The sequence below is a fragment of the Podarcis gaigeae genome (assembly GCF_964106915.1).
Source record: "Podarcis gaigeae genome assembly, chromosome: 8".
In the NCBI taxonomy this organism is placed as follows: domain Eukaryota; kingdom Metazoa; phylum Chordata; class Lepidosauria; order Squamata; family Lacertidae; genus Podarcis; species Podarcis gaigeae.
In genome coordinates this window covers 59895385-59914007 of record NC_139684.1, presented here as the reverse complement: position 1 = coordinate 59914007, position 18623 = coordinate 59895385, and the positions used below count along the sequence as shown (strand labels likewise).

Below are 18623 nucleotides of genomic sequence, written 5' to 3'. Positions count from 1 at the left end.
CAGGACCACTGTTTTCCTGTTGCCTTCCCTGGTCACCTTGGCTGTTCGCAAGGGAATCTTGAGGTTGGCTTTGCTTTTACTGGAGCTGGGGGATATGGCTGGTTCGATATTTCAGTCAAGGTGAGGTTGTTTCCAGTCCCTCTGCTGGGCAGCAGGCTGGTCTGCTATAACTTTGAGTGCTATAACTTTAAGTCCTGAGTTCCTCAGTGTGTGAGAGAGCCAGTGTGTTGTAGTGGTTAAGAGCGGTAGTCTCGTAATCTGGGGAACCGGGTTGGCGTCTCCGCTCCTCCACATGCAGCTGCTGGGTGACCTTGCGCTAGTCATACTTCTCTGAAGTCTTTCAGCCCCACTCACCTCACAGAGTGTTTGTTGTGGGGGAGGAAGAGAAAGTAGATTGTTAGCCACTTTGAGACTCCTTAAAGGGAGTGAAAGGCGGGATATCAAATCCAAACTCTTCTTCCTCTTCTTCTCAATGTGTGTGTCATGGCCAGAAGGAGTTAAAAGGTGTTATGGGAACTTCCCAGTTCTGAAACATGCAAATGCTGTGTGCATCAGCCTCCTTTCTGTGTTGCCAACCTCCTCATGTTGAATGAGTTCTGCAGGTCTAGGTGCAGGTAGGTAGTCATGTTGGTCTGCCGTAGTTGATACAATTTTTTTTTAAAAAAAAAATCCTTCCAGTAGAACCTTAGAGACCAACTAAGTTTGGTTTTGGTATGAGCACACGAAAGCTCATACCCAAAACAAACTTAGTTGGTCTCTAAGGTGCTACTGGAAAGGGGGGAAAGATATTTTGTTTTGAGGTCTGCAGGGTTGGGGGTTTTGTTCTTGTTTTTTACTCACATTTGCCTGAGCTCAAGTGGAAAGCTTCGCATGAGAAGAGACTATGCTTTATCAGTATCCTTTGCACAGATAGTTCTGCCTCTGTTCAAGTAAACACAAGAACCCCCTGCAGATCTCCCCCACTCAGTGGGGACGTTTGGCTCAGGGTTCACATGTGCACCTCTTCCACTGGGTTTTCATGCTCAGGGAAGTGCCTGAATGTGTCCTTGCTTACTTTAAAATGTGGTAAGCTGGTCCTCTTGGGAATGGAGGAAACACCATCCCTGCTTACCCTGCTGTGGGTGGGATCCTGAACTTCTTCTCCAAAGTCCTGCCCCGATGGCACTGCTTTCTTTTCTGTGGTTCATGGGAGTTTTAGCATGTGTTTGTGTTGGATCTAGAATTCTGTGTATGTGTGTAGATAGGGGAATTTGTGCAGATCCCAACCCAGATAGGGAACAACACTAAAGGTGTGTGTGCTCACGCTTTATACTAGTGGCCTGTTCCGGAAATATTAAAACCCAACCACTCTGCATCTCTCTGTAGCTGAATGCGGCTCCTCTGTAACCGGCACTCAAGGCGTCCTGCTGTCCCCAAATTACCCTCTGAACTACAACAACAACCACGAATGTATCTACTCCATCCAGACACAGCCAGGGAAAGGAATTCAACTCAAAGCCAGGACTTTCAGCCTGGAGGCCCGGGATGTCTTGAAGGTAATGGCTAATTATCTGGTGGCAGATGAAAGGCTTACAATGAGGAAAAACCACTCATCTCCAAATGGATTAATCCTGATCAGAATTTGCAACTCTGCCAAGCAGGAACCAGCTGTCAGAGTACAATTGCTTCCCAAATGTTGACAGCCTAGATTTTCTCAAACTTTTGTCAGAGAAAACATCTTCAAAATGGTGGTTGGTGTTTCAATGAAAAGTTATTGGGAAAGCATATCTGCCACTTTAAAGGGACGGGATGATGTTGGTGACTGGGCTTTGGGTTTCTGTCTTTTTTACCAAAGTGCTATCCATCTATCATTTTATTTCATTTCATTTTTTTTATAAAGTGCTTAGTACTAAGGACTCATCTTTACCTCCATTTACCCTGCCTCTTTCATCTGGGAAAGTGAGTTTTCTTTGTATTGCCATTTGTTCTAGTTTAATGCCAAAGATCTAAATCCCCTTCAGTACATCCTGATTCACAATATACAACACTTTCCTTGGATTTGGGGTGAAGGGTGGGGCAGAGATGGCTTATTATGAGGTAGTCTACCACACAGGGAAATACAGAGCACCTTTAACACAACCTGAGGCCCCAGGCACTCTTTTTCCTTAGTTTCCACCTTACATGTCCATCTTTCTCCTCCCCTCTCATTCTCTTCCTGTCTTCTTTCTCCTCTTCTGCCTCTCCCTTTCTGCTTCTTAAAAGACAAAGCAAAACCCTCCAACAGAAAAATAATGTAGCCACCAGGGGAGTTCAAGTGAACACTATCTAATACACTCAGTGCAGCTTTTCATTGATTTATCAGTTTGATTGATTGGATGAAACTTTTTATTTGACTGAAAAGCTGCCCCCCTCCCAGTTAATCAGGTAACACCCTTTTTATGCAAACATTTTATACATGCATTTAATTGTGTTGTTTTAGTACTGACACGTTTGCTGACCAGGAAAGGCAGAATATGAATTTAATAAATAATAATAATATAAGCTGCAGCAGCTTCTCATTTCACCCTTATCCCAGAAAGAATGTCACTTTTAATATTGTGATTCCTGTGAGATATAATTATTTCCTCAAACATATGCAAATTTATGCTAATTTAACAAATAATCTGATTAATCCATTAAAATGCCATTAATCGGGTGATGAGGGGTATCATTTCCACCCCCCGTGGTGGCAACTAATTTCCCACAAAAAGAGTGGGGCATTGTGGGAAATCTGCACTAGACACAGCTTAGCAGAACTTTGAAAACCTCTGGGAAATCTCACTTCTCTTCCCGCAACCCCTGAAAACCACCAAAATATCTCCCATTTCACAATTAATGGGACTAAGAAATTGGGGAGGGGCATTCACTCAACTCTAATTGATATAATGCCATCAGTGTTTATAGGTAAGAAAAGCAGAAAATGAGCAGAATTATTATCCAGAAGGAGGCAGTGGGTCAAGACAATGCAAAGGTTGGGGGTGGGCAGAATTGTGGGGAGGAGCCCATCCTCAGTTGCAGTTCTTTTTCCCTTTTCCAGATATATGATGGCAACAATAACTCTGCCCGTCTCCTGGGCACCTTCAGCCGGACAGAGATGTTGGGCCTCAGTGTCAACAGCACCTCCAGCTCCATGTGGCTCGAATTCATCTCAGATGGCAACAGCACAAGTCAAGGATTCGAACTGCAGTTTTCTAGTAAGCCCATAGACAACCTTGCTGTGACACAAGGCATAAAAGCTGGGTCATCATCGTGTGGGACTCCTACGTTTCATGCAGAGGCAAGAAACTGTTTCTAGCCAGTGGACCTCATGTCTTGTTCCCTAAACACTGTAGGACATTTTGACAGGTGGGGGGGGGGGGCTGCCCACTAGGTACATTCAACTAGCAGCCTCATGTTCCAGCCTCTGAGCTCCTAGTTTTGTAGTGCTTTCTCTCAATATGTGATCCCAAGCACATCTTGGGATTTTTAAACACCTGGTATGAATATCAACAAAGCTTCTGGCCATAGTTCTTCCCCTTGCTGGCCTCAGCTTCAGCCTTGCTTGTTTTAGCTAACATATAGGAATGGGGCTCTTCCCCCTGGGGAGAAGCTGGTTAATACACTCTGGTTTATAAGCTCTTTTGCCTGTATCCTGACTTAAGCACAGGACAACTTGATAGGCAGAGGTAACATGGTTGAGGCTGCCAATCTGTGGAGCTGAGAAAAGTATGGTTTAGTGGGCAATGCGGCCTGTGCTTTGGGAGCAGATTTTCTTCTCTCCTAAAGCAGCTGTGAGGAACCAGAAGGCTGCATTTGAGAGCTTGTAGGTCACATTCAGCTCAAGGGCTGCCAGTTGCCCATCACTATTTTGGGGCCTTCAGCAAATAGCAAGGTTGTGTGATGTGGTGGATCACCAATGCTTTATTTTCTAAAATAGGAGATGGTTACCCAGAAATTGGCCCTGGAAGTCCTGTCACCTACTCCAGATCTATTGCTGTTGCAATATTTATGTACTCAGCTGCAAACTCTTCTTTATTATTACTTGCCTGTTATTGCTCTGCTTTCCTTTGGACCACATCAGTGAAACTGAGAGAGGGGTCTTGTTGTCTGGGCAGCCCAGGACTTCCATACACACTGTCCAGGAATGTTTCCTGGGGAGGTTACTTTGGTGCTGCTAACACAGTGGTTGGACTTCACTCCCAAAGGTGCCCTCCATTGTCCCTTGAGACACACAAATGCCAACTATAGTTATTCCTTTTGCTTGTTAGTTATCATTACTGTATGCCTTCAGTGGTTCAATCCTGGCGAGGTTATGGTGCTGAGATCCTGGGAGCACTCAGATTATTGATTTATTATTAATTGAATTTATGCCTAACGCTTTCTCCCAAAGAAGCCCACCAAATCCCTGGGTAAACAGGAATGTTGTCAAATTCCTCTTAAAATTAAATAGCAATGGAGAGAGATGTTCTTTACTATGAAGAGCATTCTGCAAATGTGGAACCACTACTGAAAAGGCCCTGTCACGGGTCAGTGCCAATTGGGCAGGCCCTGGTGATAGTTCCACCAACAAGGCCTCATCTGCCAGTGGAAGTTGCAGTTGTGAGCAGGTTCTGCTAATGCAGTGGCGTGGATTGGGCCAGGCCAGGTCTCCAAAACAACAAGTTTCTTCTCTGTTCTGCTTTGAGGTTTTGAGCTGATCAGGTGTGAGGACCCTGGCATCCCGCAGTTTGGCTACAAAGTCCACGATGAGGGGCACTTTGCGGGCAGCTCGGTCTCTTTCAACTGCGACCCCGGCTACACGCTGCGAGGGAGCCGGGTGCTGGCTTGCTTGACTGGGGAGCGGCGAGCCTGGGATCAGCCACTCCCCATCTGCGTAGGTATGACTCCTCCCTTTGGTGTGACCATCCACCCACTTGGGTCACTTTTAGCATGTCTGCTGTGGGGCCATTGTCTGAGGAGCTGGATGATTTTGACAGTGGTGGCTGGTGCCATTTGGGGCTGCTGCGGTAGAAGGCAAGAAGCCCAGACAGTAGGTGGTGGTAGAGCTAATGACAAGCGGAGCCAATTAATTTTAGCTTTGTCTCTGTTCTCCTCCCTACTGAGTTCTGCAAGGTCTGCACCTGGGACTAAGGAGCAGGGGGGAAGTTGATCAGTAGAGCCATCTCCTGTATTGGTTGTAAGTAGGAAGGCAGGCAGGCAGGTAAGGAAAGTTTGTATGGCAACACCTCTTTATGAACCAGTCTCCATTGAATTCAGAACAAGAGTAGCCAGTGATGTTTTAGACTACAGGTCTCAGAATCCCTGACCATTGGAGTTGTACTTCAAAACATCTGGAGGACACCAAGCTGATCTGCCCCTCATTTAGAACAATGACTTGCCTGCTACAAAACAGTCCTACAGATTACCTTTCCTGAGTGTCAGGGTCTCTGGGATTCACATGTTTTTGCTTGGTTATCAGAGTAGGGCCTCCTGATAGCACCTTCTTCAGCTCAGCCTGCTGAACTCGTGGAGCTTGAACTGCAGAGCAACATTTCCAAGTCTGGATTTGAGTGTCGCTCTGACGCTCAGTCTGAAATCAGCTCTGAATGAGCCAAGTGCAGTAGGAGCTGAGCACCAGCTCTAATAGTGGGAACCAATCAATGGAAGGGCTGTTCCAGAAGATTTACTCACTTGTGCTTCATCCAGTTCAGTTTTAAATGCTGGCAGTAGTTTTAATTGCTGCTGTTTCCATTCCAGGTTTCGCACCAGCCATTTTCCAATAACCTTCAGGTTAACTAGCCAATCAATAGGAGCGGGGCTGTTTGTCTCCTTGAGTATACAATGGGGATATAAATCAAGCCCTCCACTTGTTGCAATATCTTGTTTTAATAGTTTGGCTACATCTGTCCACATAAGAATATCTGTCCTTTTAGTTTCCAGCCACACAGGAGAGGAATTAGTCTCCATTCATTTGTGTACGTGTTGATCAGCAGTATGATAATCATTGCTGAATTTGAATGAAATTTACTTTTTCATCTGTTTAGAGGACACTAGCTTGTTTGTTGGACATATCTTCAGGGCTGGGGGTTGTTTCTTCATAGAATCATAGAACTGTAGCTTTGGAAGGAACCACAAGGGTCATCTAGTCCAGCCCCCTTTGGAAGGTTTCCATTGTGAGTCACAGAGGGCCACTTTTTGCATAAACTTTCTCAAGTGATGTTTTGTATTGGTGAGCAAAAGTGCAGCTTCAGTCTCTATCCACCAAGGTATCTGACATGCAAGTGGTAGTAGCACTCTGTGGTGAACATCTTCACAGCCTCACCTGGCTCAGTCCTTCCTCCCCTTGGGACAAGTGCTGCAATCACCTTGTGCTTCAGATTTGTTTACCTGGTTCAATGGACGACAAAAATAATTCATAGTTTGAAAGGGTGTTTTTTTTAAAAAAAAACAACCAGATAAATAAATAAGGGTTACATAGAAATATGCCTTATGCCATCAGACCACTGTCCTGTCTAGTTCAGTATTGTGGACAGTGACTGGCAGTAGCTGATGAGGGTTTCAAGCAGAATCTGTCCCGGCACTAATTGGGGACACTCAGGACTGATTATCTGAACTTTTAGATGCAAAGCATGTGCTCTGCCACTAAGTTGCAGCCCTTCTTTTTAGAAGGTTGTCCTCGCTCTGAATGAAGTGGAGGTAGAGGACGGTGGCCCCCTCAATACAGGGGGCTCAGCCCTCTACCTACAAATATCGAGGGGGTGAAGCCCCTTCTCCCCCCTATAGTTGGTGACGCTGTTCTCTATTATCAACTCCCTTGTATTTTTATGTACTGTATGCAGTTACTATGATCCCTTGCCTCTTGAACTCAAAGGGTTATACGGGGGAGGGGGAGTTGCAAAAGACTACTAAGCAAATGGCATGCAGAGCAGCAATGGAACCCCAGTGTTGCTATTTTTCAGCGGAGTGTGGGGGCAGTATCAAAGATGAGCCTTCAGGAAGGATCCTGTCTCCAGGTTACCCAACACCCTATGACCACAACCTCAACTGTGTCTGGACTATTGAAGCAGAAGCTGGCTGCACAATAGGGTGAGTTCATGGAAGAAAAGTGCTTCTTCGCACCAAATTCTGCTCCCATAAAAGGCATTGATGACCACCAACTTGGGTGGCTTTAAAAGAGGATTAGACGTATATGTGGGGGAGAAGGAGACAATCAGTAGGTACCAGCCATAATGGCTATGTTCTAACTCCCCTGTTGGAGATGCCATGCCTCCCAATACCAGTTGCTGGGCTTCATAAGCAGGGAGAGAATGGTGCTGCATTCAGGTCCTGCTTGTGGGCTTCCCATGGGCATCTGGTTGGCCACTGTGAGATTAGGATGCTGGACTAGATGGCTCTTTAGCCTGATTCAGCAACATGGCTTTTATTAATTATAGATCTGGAATAGATTAGATTTACACTTCTCTAAAACAGGCTCACGATGTGAGATAGGGCAACCCACTCAACTCCCCTTCCCATGTCCCCTGGTGATCTAAAACACATCATGCTATATGCAAGGAACAGGTGCCCCTGTGTAGACCTGTTTGTGCTCTGCAATTAAACATAAATAAATAGATGAAAAAGCCTGTGCCAAAATAACCCAAAATCTCTGGCAAGAGTAGCTGGATTGTGCAATGTGTGAGAATTATGCAAATTGACCACATTTGCATGATTTCTCTTACTTTGCATAATTTATTTTGCAATGTTTACTATTTTGCATAGGCAGAAGGTTAAAAAATAGGACCTCAAGCTTCATAATCAGTAAATTAATCAACTATTTTGTTTCTAAAAAATCCAGTTGATTAATCAGTGGCGGGTGGGCTAGCTTTAATCATAGAGGCAGAGAGTTAATGCCCTACCTATTGATTCTTTTGAGGTTAGTTTCATCTTTGTGCCTGTTGCTGTAATAGGGACTGGGAAAATAAAAGAAAAAGGTACCAGATTCCCAACCCTGCAAAAAAACTGGTTGTCATGGTGGGTGGCATGCAACTAAGTTTTATTCAGAGAGGACCCACTGAAATTAATAGACCTAAGTCATGTTCATTAATTTCAGTAGATCTACTCTGAAAAGAGTCCTTCCATCCAGGCACCAATCAGTTTTATATATTCTGCAGAGTTTATAGCAAGGATTACTTCTGGAAAGATCTATGTTCCCAACTGCAGTGTCTGCAGCCCAGAAGCTGAACATACTCTAAATTGTGATTCTGGCCTAGGCGCTACTGTAAGGTTACTGGGGACACTTTTCAACTTCAATGGATTTTGTATGGGGATTGAGCCGTAAACCCAGGGACTGTCCCTGGGAAACGGGGACATCTGGTAACCTTATGCTACTGGCTAAAGGAAATCTTTGAGTGCCCCAAACAGGAATTCAAAATACCAAAAAGAGGTTTGGTCAAAGAATGCTGAATCCTTCCTTGTCTGCCCTCCCATCATTTCCTCTGCAGTTTCTCCCCTTCCACTCAACTTTTTCCCAACCTACACTTACTTCTAATATTAGAACCTAGCTGGTAGGGTCAGGGTGTGGTGTGTGTCATGACACTAAACCAGGGTGCCACAGTGGAAGGGCCCATAGAGCCCAAACCCTCACAGGCACCTTTCCGTGGACCCAAGGAACTGAGGGCCTCTCACATCACTTTGCTAGACCAACAGCACATGGAGTGCACCAGATGTGGGGACATGTGGAGAAGTGCTTGTTTTCAGGTCAGAGGGATGGCCCTTTTAGAGTTTACAGTCCCCCAACATAAGGGGTGAAACTGAAGGCAGAAGTTCAAAAGACCTCACTTCAAATCCAGCCCTCCACAGGTGTAGTTGCCCTATTGGGATCTCTCCATGGTGCTGCTTTGCCATGGAGTCACCTCCTTGAGGCCAGAAAAGGGAAGGAGCAGGGAGGGCTTCAGCAAATGGGCAGCAGGGGTTGCAAATGGGGTTAAGCAGCTCTTTGCACCCTTTTGGTGATGTAAATGATCAGCTCCCTGTCTATGCTGAATAAAAGTCCATTGATCCCAATATACTACTGTAACATTGCTATTAGCCAAAATCACTGTTAGTATTATACACCTACGTTAATCAAAGCAATCAGCCTATAATTTTCAGTCCCTGGATCTCTTGCCTCGCCCATAGATCTGTGTGCATCTGGTGTCAGAGGAGGGTCTCATCAAGAAGGCTCTGATGCATAATCTCAACCCACCTGCCATTCAGATTCCTCATCCTCAGGTGGCTCCCACTCTTTGTCTGAATCAGAGTGCTTAGAAGGAACCATGACAGGACGGTTGATATATGTCAAAGGAGGCCCCGTGTGCAAATCATGGCTGGCAGATTCTCCTATTGTGACATCATGAAAGTGGGTCTTCTCTGTAGTGACACTGACCCCTTAGAACGTCTCTTCCCTATGCAAACCAGAAGGTGCTCACTGTGGCAGGCTTTAAACAGCTACTGAAAACTTACTTATTTTGTCAGGCTTTCCCTAGGACTTGGTTTTCTGAACTCACTGCTCAATATCTGGAGAAGTTGTTGGACTACAGTTCTCATCATCCCATACCATCCGTGATAGTGGCTGGGGCTGATGGAGTCCAACAACAGCTGGAGGGCTGCAAGTTCCCCATCCCTGTATTAAGTAGGACAAGTGTGTATGGGAGAGAGAGAATAGATACATACTGATGGATAAACAGATTCAGTTACTGTGAGCGAGCTATGAGTCCCCTGTAAGTTCCCTCAGCGGGAGGAAGGATGGGGTTCTTGTCTTTTAAGACGTTTCAGAGGAGTGCCAAACAATAGTGATGGGACCTTCTTCAAAGCCTCACATCTTCCTTCACTGCTTTCCCTCAACATTTTATTGCATCTCGAGTACAAACGTTGGTGAAAATACAGATATAACAAGCATATTCAATAAAAAGTCAGAGAGGTTTGGGCCGCCTGAAAAAGCAGTCAATTAATAACCATGCAGTTGTTTGACATATATAATGCATTGCCACAGTACCCATTATCTCGAAGATGGAATTAAAATATTGAAAGTGCCGTGCCGCTGCGGCCACCGCCTAACAAGGTGGAAAAGAACACCAATAATAAAGAAAACTGAAGTGGTTGTTAAACTTGGCTTGAAGTGTGTAGAGACATTTGGAAAAGGCAGCTCCTTTTCTCCTTGTTCTTTTCTGCTTTCTGTAATGAGCTTATCTTGAATTGAATCTTTTTGTGACTGTCCAGTTATCCCTCTTTCTTCGTAGCAAATACCCAATTTCCTGTCACCGTGAACTGTGCTCCTCTTCATGTTCCTTTTAACCAGCAATCTCATATTATTTTTTCCACCCTAGTGACTTGTTTAATGCCAATTCCTCCCCCACAACCCAGGAATCCTGAGGACAACTGTGCAGTGAAGGGAGTGGGAGGAGATATGTAACAAAGTTTTTGGGGCATTCTGATCAGGCTAGAGTTGACCACTGTGAGAGCAGAATACTGGACTGAATAGGCCAATGGCCTGACTCAGCAAACTCTTCCTATCTCCTTAGAGTTCCCAGGGCTCTCTGGGGGAGCCAAGGTAGTTGCAGTTTTGAAACTTACAACAAGTCTATAGTGCAGATAAAGACTTATTGTATCTGTTCTCTCCTCCACCTCTCACTTTGCATGGCAGCCTCCATTTCATGGTTTTCCACACAGAGGAGTTCCATGATGTTCTGAGGATCTGGGATGGGCCGGTGGAGAAAGGGATTCTCCTGAAGGAAGTCAGCGGTTCCACTCTGCCCAGTGACGTCCACAGCACCTTCAACTCCGTGGTCCTCCAGTTCAACACAGACTTTTTCACCAGCAAGCAGGGTTTTGCCATTCAGTTTTCAGGTGGGTCTGATAAACAGTACTAATCATTTGAGAGTGTGAGGAGGGCAATAATCAGATGGAAGCACCTTTCCTCATCCTGTCATTGGCTTTAGACCAGGTGTCCTTAGGTGCAGAATCTTGAGCACTAGCAGCACACCAGTAGCCCTTTTTTAATTTGTACCATACTCTGCACTCTGCACCTCAGACCCATCAGAGGCTCAGGAATGTCCTGAGGAGTGCCCCCCCCCCCGCAAAAAACCCCATGAACACAAAGAATCAAACATCAGCATAGAAAAACACTGGTCCTTTAACTCCCCAGGTGCAACTCTTGAGCAGCATGGCAAGACAGGGGATGTTGGCCTAGCTGCCTCAGCAAAGGGAATGTGTTCCCTTCTTCCCACCCCCCCATTTGAAGTGAGGGCAACACAAGGGCCTCAGTTGCTCTCAGTCATGTCACCAGGAAGCTAAATCTGGATATACTGTGCTGTGATGTTATTTGCAAACAGGTATGAAAAAATAAAAAACCTCTAAGATAGTGGAGAACATTTCATGACCTTTGAAATCTCATTTCCACAATGAAAATTCCATTCTGAGATAGTGTGTTACAAACCAAGCAAGCAGAAACACATTTGCACAGGAGAGGATTTTGAGAAGTTTATTTGGTGCACACCCAAGGATGCATGGGTCCCCAGCTATGCCTCTTGGGCCCCAGGATCAGCCCAAGTGTGTCATAAATGCTTTCTAAACCCTCAGCACTTTTCCTCCACATTGCAGCGAATCGTCAGAAGTCTTGTATAAGGCGTTGAATGATCTTATTTGAGTAACCCCTGAGAAGCACCTGGGGACCCTCAGTGTTCCTCCAAACAAAGCCATTGCTTTGTTTTATTTTTAATAAGCGTACTTTGGAGTCCCTCTTTTCAAGGGGCTGCTTGCTGCTTTCAGCACCCCCTCCAATTAAGAGGTATTCTGTCTGTTTTTAAAGCCTTGGGCACTGGAAAGAACAAGAGTGAGTTTTCACTTAACATAACATCAGATTTCCCAAGTTCCTTCCATAAAAAGGTCAGGCCCATGACTACCTCTGAAAGCTGGCGGCAAAATTCCTCTCCATCACTTAGTAGGAGCATCTTTTTGCAGTACAGTTTATTTGAGAGCATATGGTTGACATAAGATTGTAACAAAATGCCATGTAGGATTAGCAGATGCCCAGGCTTATTAAGTAAACATGAACGAGTGCAAATGTACATCAGGCTGAACTCCACGGAGCACACTTGAACTTGTCATCCCCTGCAGCTTTTTCCCAGCTGCAGAGGCAGATGTTATCTGTGAAACGAGTGATATTGTGTGCTTGAGCACACATCCCTGTGCAAGCTCACACACGTGCACACCAGAGTTTGACGTGAGGATGTGCAGAGTCACCAAAGCCTGTTGTCAGTGCCAGGCTTTATGCCTTACACTGAAACAGTGACAGCGCATCTAAGCATGTGCAGAGTGTACTTCATTGCCACCGAGAAACCAAAAACAGAACATCTAGGCTGGGAGGAAGGGCTGTCTGCACACAGGCAAGAAGTTTCAGGCAGTGGGAACACCAAAGGGGACCATGTAGCATAGATGGCCTGGCATTGTTGTTGTCCTCAACCAGCAGGAGGCAAACTTCTGCAGAACTTTTGAAGTGTAGGAATGCTGATGTCGCCTAGTGGCTAACTATGGTGACAAAGGGAGCCAGTGTGGTAGAGAGGTTAGAATATTGGACTAGGAGTGTGGGCATCTTGCCCCACACTTTTCTTCCATTGAGCAGGATGCAGGGAAACCTTGCAGCCTCATCCTTCTAAGTCCGGAAAGTGGCAGGCAGTATAAATACCCCCAGATTGGCTAAGACTGGTATACACTCTAGGAACTTCCCTTGAATGACAAGTGACACGTTCAGTGTCTGAGATGCGCTGTTCAACAATGTCAGACTATGGGTGGAGGTACCTGAAAGGAGAGTCATGTTCTCCAGCTCAGGATCTCCCACTCTGGACTAGACTGGAAACAGAAACAGGGAAAGCTATGGTGAGTGGAAGCCTCTGTTCTGTTGACTAGGCAAGAATAGAAGCCCTGTGTCCCTGGTATATGCTGGTATTGACCAATATTGACTGACAATCAGATGTGCTCTTATTTTGATGGCCCTTCTCCCTTTGCTGTCTGCAGGGAACCTTGAGCACCTCCAGTCCACAGTACCTCACTTGGCCTTTCTAGGTTTAAGCCATGGGTGGGAAACCTTTTTCAGATCAAGGGCTGCATGCTAGTGTTGGATGGGGCCTGAAGCATAAGAGAACAGGGCAACGAATGTGAATTTTGCCCTTGAACAGTAGTCTTTTTCTATACACACTTGCACACATCTCTCTATCCTCCCTCCAGCCAAGAGGTTCTAGTCCCATGGTTTGAACTGTGGAATCATTGAGAACTGGTTAATATATGAGAAACGCTGTTGCCTTAGTTCACTCACTTTTTCCCTTCTTGTTTTCAGTGTCCACTGCCACCTCCTGCAATGACCCGGGTGTCCCACAGAACGGGAGCCGCAGTGGTGACAGCAAGGAGGCAGGAGACTCCATCATTTTCCAGTGTGATCCTGGTTACGCCCTGCAGGGGGACGCCAAGATCAGCTGCGTGCAGATTGAGAACAGGTTTTTCTGGCAACCTGACCCCCCCACCTGCATAGGTAGAGACTTCAACTTGGCTCCCTCTGAAGTTGCCCAGCAGCTAGAGACAGTCACAGTAGAACCAGCAGGAAAAGGAAGTGCTTAGCCCAGCTTGGATCACTTCTCTGCTTCATGAGAACTTAGTGTGGAGCAGGGCCAGAGCTGCAAGTGAAGTGATCTTTCAATCTAGTGTAGTAGTAGTAATAATAAATGAATAGATAAATTATTATTATTATTGTACATTGTAGCACATTATTGTGTGAAACAGAATATTCTTAATCCTACCTGTAGAATATACAGTGGTACCTCTGTTTACATACGCTTCAGGTTATATACGCTTCAGGTTACAAACTCCGCTAACCCAGAAATAGTGCTTCAGATTAAGAACTTTGCTTCAGGATGAGAACAGAAATCATGCTCCGGTGGCGCGGCAGCAGCAGGAGGCCCCTTTAGCTAAAATGGTGCTTCAGGTTAAGAACAGTTTCAGGTTAAGAACGGACCTCCAGAATGAATTAAGTACTTAACCCGAGGTACCACTGTACTGTGGTTTAAACAAATAGAAGCTGAATCTTGAAATGCATTTCATGGGGAGGGGGGAGGATAATCTATATTTATATTTACTTTTGTAATACAGTTTGGTATGATTTTTATTTTTATTTTTTAAAAAAAGATGTTTCACAGAGGTCTTTCCCCTTTGAGCTGGCAAGTCAAATGAGTTGGGAGGAGAGGACCCAGTAACTCTGGCAGTGCTGAAGCTGCATTTCCCTCTCATCTTCCAGGATTTTGTGTTGCAAAGAGATGATTGTAGTTGGTGGAGGGGGAGCATTTTCAGTGACTGGAGGGAGTAAATATTGTGAGGAGGGGGATGAAGAGCACAAGGGCTTTTGTCAACTGCCAGCCGCTATTATTTTCTTCACCAGAATGGCCCAGTATGATGCTGTGTCATGAGGTGGCATCATTCTGGGGCATTCTCCAGAAAAGAAAATGGTGGGAGCAGTTTGGGTGAATTCCACATCACCCAAATTCACTGAATTTCGAAACAGTGAAAGAGGAAAGAGCAGTGTTACCCCTTTTTTTCCACCAAACCTGCCTCCCTGTCCCCAGCCAAAAGTTAAATGCATGCACACACAGGTCCACACTGTATTAAAATTGTCATGCCAAGTACACTGAAGCAATAAATGTTCAATTAATGGCCTAATTAAATGTTAGCTGTCTGTGTCATCCTCTTGTACTTAATTTGTATTTATAAAATATAATCCCAAGCAAGGGAAATTAATTAATACCCTTTCATTCTAAAACTAATTTAAAAAGAAGGTCAGGAGTTTTCTGTTTCTTTTCTTTCTTTCTCTGTTTTCACTGGAGGGCAGCTTATGGGTTTCATTCCTTTGTGGGTGACTAACTTGATAATTTGATACCCAACCCAACCAATCGTACCCAGATAAACCACTGCTTTGGAAAGTTTTGGAAAGGTGAAACTATACATTATTTTGGCAAACATGCACCAAAAAGCATGGAAATGCCTTATGGGTTGGTTCAGGACCCTCCAGATGTTGTCATGGGAATTGGCATCTGTCAACATCTGCAGGGCCCATCTCAGCCTTATAAGGAAAAGAACTGTAAGCAGGGAGAAGGGCCACATAACCATTCCTATGAAAATCCCTCTTGCCGAGACCAACTCACCCGACAAAACCTCAACTCTCAACTGAGCTCTGTTTTTTTCTGTGTTTTGAGCCTGGCTTGATTGTAAATTATTTCAAGTCATATTGTTGGAGGGAAAAATGTCATTAGCAGCAAACCTAGGAAGATACAGGGGTTGTAGAGGAGGAAGCTGCTCCTAAAGTTGCTAGGTAATACTCAGGTCCTTAAAAAGGTAAAGGTAAAGGACCCCTGACAGTTAAGTCCAATCATGAATGACTGGGGTTGCTACGCTCATCTCACTTTACAGGCCTTTGTCCACAGAGTTTTTCCGGGTCATGATGCCAGCATAACTAAATTGCTTCTGGCAAAACCAGAACAGCACACGGAAATGCCGTTTAGCTTCCCGCCGGAGCGGTACCTATTTATCTAATTGCACTTTGACGTGCTTTCGAACTGCTAGGTTGGCAGGAGCTGGGACCGAGCAACGGGAGCTCACCCCATCGCGGGGTTTTGAACCGCTGACCTTCTGATTGGCAAGCCCAAGAGGCTCAGTGGTTTAGACCACAGTGCCACCCGCGTCCCTACTCAGGTCCTTAGACTGCTCCTAAGTTTTTCCAGTACCTGAAACAGATGCATTGCATGTGTGCATGAGAAAGAGACTCTGAAAGATAAGCCTCATGTATGCCTTCTCTTATAGCTCCCTGTGGTGGGATCCTGACTGGACCTTCAGGAGTGATCTTGTCACCAAACTACCCAGAGCCTTACCCTCCAGGAAAGGAGTGTGACTGGAAGCTGACTGTCTCTCCCGATTATGTCATTGCCTTGGTATTTCACACGTAAGTTCTCTTTCTTACCAGGTAAGGATGGGAGGGGGGTGCCTTCTTCAGTTTGCTGCTATGCTTTGAAATTCATGCTTCACCAAACTGCGTGATGCAGCAGCTTTCTCGTGTATATGAGGAGAAAGCGCTCACAAAATCTGAATATTAGAAGAAAACAATTTACAAAAATGCATTACAGGAGAGGGAAATTGCTTGCAAATATACAGACACTTGGTAAAATTAAGTACAAAAAATCCACAAATATTAGAAGAAATACATGTGGAAATAAGAATTTCATGTGAAGTTCTTTTTTAAAAAAATGCAAACGTATTTGATAAATTGGGGAAAAAATGGAAAGAAAATCATTTGGAAAAATGAAAAAAAAGGAGCAACCCCCTCTGTGTTAATCACTATGTATTTTCTCTTTTCTTCTGGAGGCAGAGTTTTAGGGTGCCTGGGGCACTACCAGTGCTTTAGTGATCTTACATGATTCTGTATTCAATTTCCAGACTTGGTTCTGACCATAGTGCAAGTTCAGTTTGACATATTTTTTCAATGTGCATATTTCCTTTTCTTTTTCAGGTGTGCATGAGTGCATATGCAGATTGAGGAACACATCAGACGTAAAGGAATCTTGATGTGATTATGTGCTCACATCAGGAATCTGTTTTGTGTGGTGGTTTTAATCTATGTGCTCATGCACATCTCTTACCTGTGTAGGGAGGGAAAGATACAGGTTGAAAACTGTGCATGAACCAATTCCAAAATAAATTTTGAAAGGAATGACTTCCGTAACACACTTCACATTTATTGCAAAAGGGGGAGGGGGTGTCATTAACATCAGCAGTCCTCCTTACAACAATTGGACATCTGCATTTCTGCATTGGCCCCTTAGCTACAAGTATGATATTCTCAGTCACTGACTTCTCCCCACTTAGATAGATGCATTTTTTCCCCTGTTACCATTTTTTGCAAATTTGAGCACGAGGAAAACTGGAATGAAGCTTGTGGTTGTTCCTACCTTCTTGTAGATAGAACATTGAAATAAATCAAAGATGGGTGTCCTCTGCAACACCCACACTGAAAACTGAACGCCTTTGATCATATGAGATGCTTTTTAGCCACCATCCAAAATGATTGCAGGCATTTGCTGGAACTTCAGCTGTTAGAAAACCTCCTTACTGACAATGCTCTGAGATCAAACAAAGAGCTTTTGTAACATTGGTCAGATTTTAATTCTGCTTTTGGCAGGGTGAAGATTTTGTCAACAATGATAAATCTTTTTGGGTGGGAACATTCCTCATTGTCACGGTGCAGATTTTTGTCAACAGTGATAAATCTTTCTGGGCAGAAACATTTCTCAGCCTAACTTTTGAGATCAGTTTCAGCTGCTGCAAACTTGGGAATGGAGGTGGGAAATAACCAAAGGGTTGTGAACGTTGTTACACAGATATGTTTTGCTTTTTCTTTGAGTATTTGTTAACCAGTGTGTTGCCAGTGTGATAAACACATTAGCCCAAGTTGAAACCCCAGCTTGTATTATCCCTATTTGTTAAGGCCCTAAAGATGCTATTTTGCTCCCCATCTCTCCTCACCACCTCATTTGCTGAAATGAGAGCAATGGGATGGGAGGCACAGTGTAGATCCTGCTTTGCAGTAGTAGCATTTACAGATCCACCAGGAAACCTTTTCTGCTGCCTTTTTGCTGGCAAGTGACAACTCATATTTTTCCTACAAGTATTCTGAACCAGTGGATAATACATTTGTTTACATATTTCACATATATTTCATATATATATATATGAAATTGGAAATGTGTGTGTGTGTGTGTGTGTGTGTGTGTAATTGTTTATTAAATCAGTATCCTGTCATTCTGCCAAATGAATCTCATGGATGCATGCTTTGTATTTTTCCTCCATGCTGCTTTTATTGTGTATCAATGTAGTGTTGTTTTAATGTGAGAGCCCTTTTCATGTAAGTGGCTACATGAAGGGTCAACACTGTCATGAAGCAGGGGATGAAGGGCTTTGCCGCTGGCCTCATCTCCAACCTTCCATGTCTCCTTGACTTTGGTGCATTGGGGGATGAAAGGTGAGGTGGCTCTACATAGGGAGGCTCCACGGCATGATTTGGAGATTTGCACAAATTAGAATTCCATATTGTGTGGAGGAGCCTTTGCAAGGACATCTGCTTCTCCTTTAAACTTTTGTCAAACACGTGGAGCTCAAAGGAGCAGGGCAGGGCAGATGCATGACATTGGGGTGTGGTTCAGGAGGCACAATCCTATTCCTCTTCCCCACGTTATGCCTCCACATAGAGGGCCAATGACTGTAGACTCCATCTCAGTTCCAACAGATCTTCAGGCCCTTTCTGAAGCTGGTGTTTACATTCTGAGGCTGCATTTTTAAAAATCAAAACATTCTATTTTGATGGGCAACTTTTTTTTTCTATCTCGTGTTGTAAATCTTAGCATGACCATAATAGAACCTCCTACCGGCTACCGTTCCATTCTGCAGGCTCTGAGATGAGAAACCTTCACAACCATTCACTTTTAAGCTATGCCAGCAGATCCCACCGGGTTCCATTGGCACAATGAGTTTGTATTTCTGGAGCTTCTGCATTGGAAGACCTTCCACATTAATGCAGTTCCCCTTTGTCTATCTTGAGTCAC

The 18623-nt window shown here is 44.6% G+C and overlaps 1 protein-coding gene across 9 annotated transcripts in view; it reads left to right on the top strand.

Annotated features, from left to right (window-relative positions):
• The window catches only part of CSMD2 (CUB and Sushi multiple domains 2), a 474291-nt gene that overhangs the window by 349732 nt on the left and 105936 nt on the right, over positions 1–18623 (top strand). For all 9 annotated transcript variants that reach the window (XM_083751582.1, XM_083751583.1, XM_083751584.1 and 6 more), the window contains 7 exons: positions 1366–1535; positions 3056–3212; positions 4683–4874; positions 6936–7062; positions 10637–10839; positions 13325–13516; positions 15832–15970. In XM_083751582.1, coding sequence (XP_083607708.1) covers positions 1366–1535; positions 3056–3212; positions 4683–4874; positions 6936–7062; positions 10637–10839; positions 13325–13516; positions 15832–15970 — 1180 coding nt within the window. The remainder of the gene's footprint in view (positions 1–1365; positions 1536–3055; positions 3213–4682; positions 4875–6935; positions 7063–10636; positions 10840–13324; positions 13517–15831; positions 15971–18623) is intronic.